The 3,914-nt window shown below is 38.0% G+C and overlaps 1 protein-coding gene across 1 annotated transcript in view; it reads left to right on the forward strand.

Moving 5' to 3' along the window:
- The first annotated feature begins 230 nt into the window (after positions 1 to 230).
- The window catches only part of LOC144651251 (microfibril-associated glycoprotein 4-like), an 11,980-nt gene continuing 8,296 nt past the window's right edge, over positions 231 to 3,914 (forward strand). Inside the window, exons 1-2 of the mRNA XM_078511185.1 lie at positions 231 to 266; positions 2,968 to 3,295. Coding sequence (XP_078367311.1) covers positions 2,986 to 3,295 — 310 coding nt within the window. The 5' untranslated portion in view covers positions 231 to 266; positions 2,968 to 2,985. The remainder of the gene's footprint in view (positions 267 to 2,967; positions 3,296 to 3,914) is intronic.

The raw sequence follows: 3,914 nt of genomic DNA on the forward strand, positions 1-3,914 counted from the left end.
TGCGGTCAAAATAATTTCGGTCAGGATATGACGCGTCCTCGTTTATACCTCCGTTCAACTAAAATTGTCTCGACACCTGTTGAAAAATTCATATCACTGAGGATTGAACCTGGTTAACGAAATATCAACCCTTTCCTTAAATCCCTGTCTATTTTGTAACGATGAATAAAAGAGTGAATATATCTTACAAAACACAATTCTTGTTTCAGGTGACCAAAAGAAAGCCGCGACGAAGAACGAAGTTCAAGTTTTTCCAACTAAAGAAGGTGAGATAATTACTTACTTCCGGTTTGAGCTATGATCAGGAATCTGCATTAATGTAAAACAAAAATTCAATAAGTTAAGAAAATAAACAAGAGACTTACTTTAACGCAGCCGTGTAAGTCAATATATTTACAGCGTATGAATTCCGCAAATTTTAAGAAAAAAGTAAACACCAAAACATTTCGAAAAAAATGAAGATCACCCGCAATTAATTCGATCAATCGCTAACACACTAATAAGCTACGAGACTTCGTATTTTAACTGACGAAACACCGCAACATAATCAAACTGATAAGAATTAATTAATGGTTAAATTTGTTGTTTTACTCAGCTTGAGAGAGAAAATATTTTGACTATTTTGGATCTATTTATTTCCTCCCAATTCGACCATCAATTTTTTGATGGTCAAGTGAAACTTTTCGTTTTTAATGAGGCTCAATTGGAGTTTGATGGGTTTTTTCCTCTAACTTCGTTTATTTTTCTTTCTCAGATGCACTTGAGTAAGAAAAAGTTATTCCACCGATATCTATTTTCGACTACTTTGAGTTTTAAAAATAATTTTTCTGTATTAAAGCCGGTCTTTCAATGGAGTCTGACTCAGTCGGCTGCGATCATTCGTTAAGCGCGTCAATGTCCCTCTGAAAAGTCGTTAAATAGGACTTAATCAGTTGAACATATTTTTTCTGATCTTCATCCTCCACTCGATTGTTTTTTTTTTTTCCTCCTCGATCTAACATTTAAGTTAATTGATTCGTTTAAAACGTCAAGAGAAAGAAAAGCAATTATTTTCATTAGTTTTCCTTTGCGAACAGCCTTTGAAACTTAATATTTTGCTTGAAAACATTGCGAAAGTGAAAGGGGATTAGCCTTAGGACTACATCGTTTTGCTCTGGGAGAGTGTGGATGCGTGACCCGCGAATTGGGCAATAAGTAGGGCTTTCCACAAGTTGCTCGAGATTTCCAAAAAAGTTGCCCGTAATTTCTCAAAAAGTTGCTCAAAAGTTGCTCCAAAAATACAAAAAAGTTGCTTCTGATAATAAAAGTTGCTCGAAAGTTGCTCCAAAAAATCCAAAACGCTGCTTCTAATCAAGAGAATTTCTCTAAATATATGCTAATTTCCCTTTGAGAGTAAGATTTCTAAGCAGTTTTATGCACTTTTACAGCAAAAGAAGGAATTCTTTAACTGAATTCTTTAACTGAGAAAAATCGTGATGATATCGATGACGTCATGTTTGTGACGAATTTTGTAATGTTTTAATATGCAGAAGAGCCGAAAGGTGGAACGTCTTCAGATGTTCCTCGAAAATCTTCGGCAAACTTCGTAAATCTTCGGAAACGTTCGTATTGCCTTTGAACAACACTCGGATTATCTTCGGAGATCTTCGGTCTGGAAATTGCTTAAAATGCAAAAAGTTGCTCGAGAGAGAAAAAGTTGCTCGAAGGGGAAAAAGTTGCTCGAAACATGAAAAGTTGCCAAAAAGTTGCCGAGCAACTTGTGGAAAGCCCTAGCAATAAGTTCTCCTGCGAGCCTCGCGACTTAAAATATCTGGGACAAGAAGCGCGGGGAAAAATTACCACGCGTGGCAGCCGCGTCTCGTACGGTTTCTCTTCTAATTTTTGGCTGATTCTTTTGGCTGATTATTTCTGCTGGATGTGTTTTGCGCTTATTTCTTTTAGTTTTTAGTAGGGAATGGAAGTTTTATCTCGTTATTTCTCTAATTTTCCACATGCATGTACAGAGGAAGACTGATATGTTTCTCGCTCAATTCTGCTAGTTTTCTTGTCGAACACGTCGTTTCTGTCGCTTGACAAAACTGCGACAGAGAAAGACTGGATTTTTTTATCGTTTTTCGGTTTACTAAATTTAGCTGGATTTTTTATATATAGTCTGCGAACACAGCCGCCTCTCACCGCTTCTGGCAGATGCATGCACTCAAAGAAGGTGTCTCGAACCAGTTTGATTTTTTTCCGGACCATACCTAACATGTTCAATTGGCCGTCTAGCAGTCTTCCCTGGCTCGGATCGATATGAAATCACACCAGGTATTGGTCTTAGATTGAAGTCTGATCTAACATATTTTTTTAGGGTAATCGATATTCCCATGGCGAAGATAAACAGAAAACTTCGAATTTAGTAAAACCTTAGCCTGCGAATACAGCCGCCTCTCATTCGCTCCCGCTACTACGTGCGAATGAGAGGCGGCTGTATTCGACGAATCACAATGCAATATCTTTCAACTATGGTCAGTGTACTGCAAATAAAATATACACGAAGAAAAATTCTGTATATCTGATTTTTAATAAATTGCAATAATATTTCAAGCCGTACTTTTTGCATAATGATAATAAATATAGACCGAGACACAAACACTACGTTAATGAAATTACTTCACAATAACGCCAAAATGTGTATTTAACTTATCTTTCGGCGCCGTGAAACGTTAATTGTTTCTTGATTTTCGATTCGTTAGCGCGATTTCGAGAATCGGATTTTCGAAGCAAACGTACGCCGTGTAAACAATCAAGATAGCATCAAATCGATTTAAACCTCAGTCAGCTAGAAACAGCATTTATCTGGCCGGGATAATTTTTCTAAAGGTCCTTGAGAATTGAAGTAGCAGGCTTTTCCTCGATCGGACGAGACTTGGTGTTTTAGTAGTTTTAGTGTTTACTAATTATATTTGCGTTATTCTCTCCGTGCAGTTTCAAAAGATCGGGAAAATGCTGTGGACGGTTCCTTGTTTCTTCCTCTTCGGCTTCCAGTTCATGTACTGCGTATCTGCTGGTAATCAATGCAGAGAAGAAAGAAGCGTCAGTGGGATGGCTCTACAGGGATTCGTCTTCAAAAAAATTTCCGTAACAGCCCTTCACGAGTGTGATATCAGCTGTGAAAGAGAAATGACCTGTCAGAGTTACAATTACGCCGCCGGGGAAAAGTCATGCGAACTGAATAACAGAACTAAAGAGGCAAGACCCGAGAATTTCCGCTCAGCCCCTGCATGGTTTTACAAACGACGCTTGAGCGACCGGGGTATGTAATCAGTCATTAATGCATGGGAAATAGTTATTGCCCAGCCAAATGAAAAGACGTCACTCTGTTTATGTCGACAAAATTTGGCAATTTCTGTCGAATCTACTCTTATCGGCCATGGATAGAATCAATACCGCAGCGATTATTATTAATTTCTTGCTTCCAAATACCTAACCTTACAGGTTTTTGACTGCTACTCCATTATAATTTCCACTAAAACAAACTTCTTATAAGCGATAGTCATCTCGGCTACACCATTCCGTAGCTCACAGAAAACTCGAGTTCGCAGTCTAATTGTTAAATTTAGTATAACCCAGTACTGATTATTAGGCAAAGTCGCAATCTGATTCGCTACTCCGTTGAGCGCGGTATAATTTTCGTCAGTAGAAACTAAAAAATCCGCTAATCGGACGGGTTCTCCGTTATTTTCTATTTAAACAATAGAGTGTTTTGTCCAGTATCTATTTTAACAATAGAGTGTTTCTGTCGAGGAACTATCGGCTGATAGTTGCCCCGCGGAAATTTGATGTTCTTAAAACAAATATTAGCTCGAGAAGCGAAGCTTCGAGGGCAAATATGCTAGTTTTAAGAACATCAAATTTCCAAGGGGCAGCTATCA

Source organism: Oculina patagonica, chromosome 4, assembly GCF_052425735.1.
Source record: "Oculina patagonica isolate OP01 chromosome 4, crgOcupat, whole genome shotgun sequence".
In the NCBI taxonomy this organism is placed as follows: domain Eukaryota; kingdom Metazoa; phylum Cnidaria; class Anthozoa; order Scleractinia; family Oculinidae; genus Oculina; species Oculina patagonica.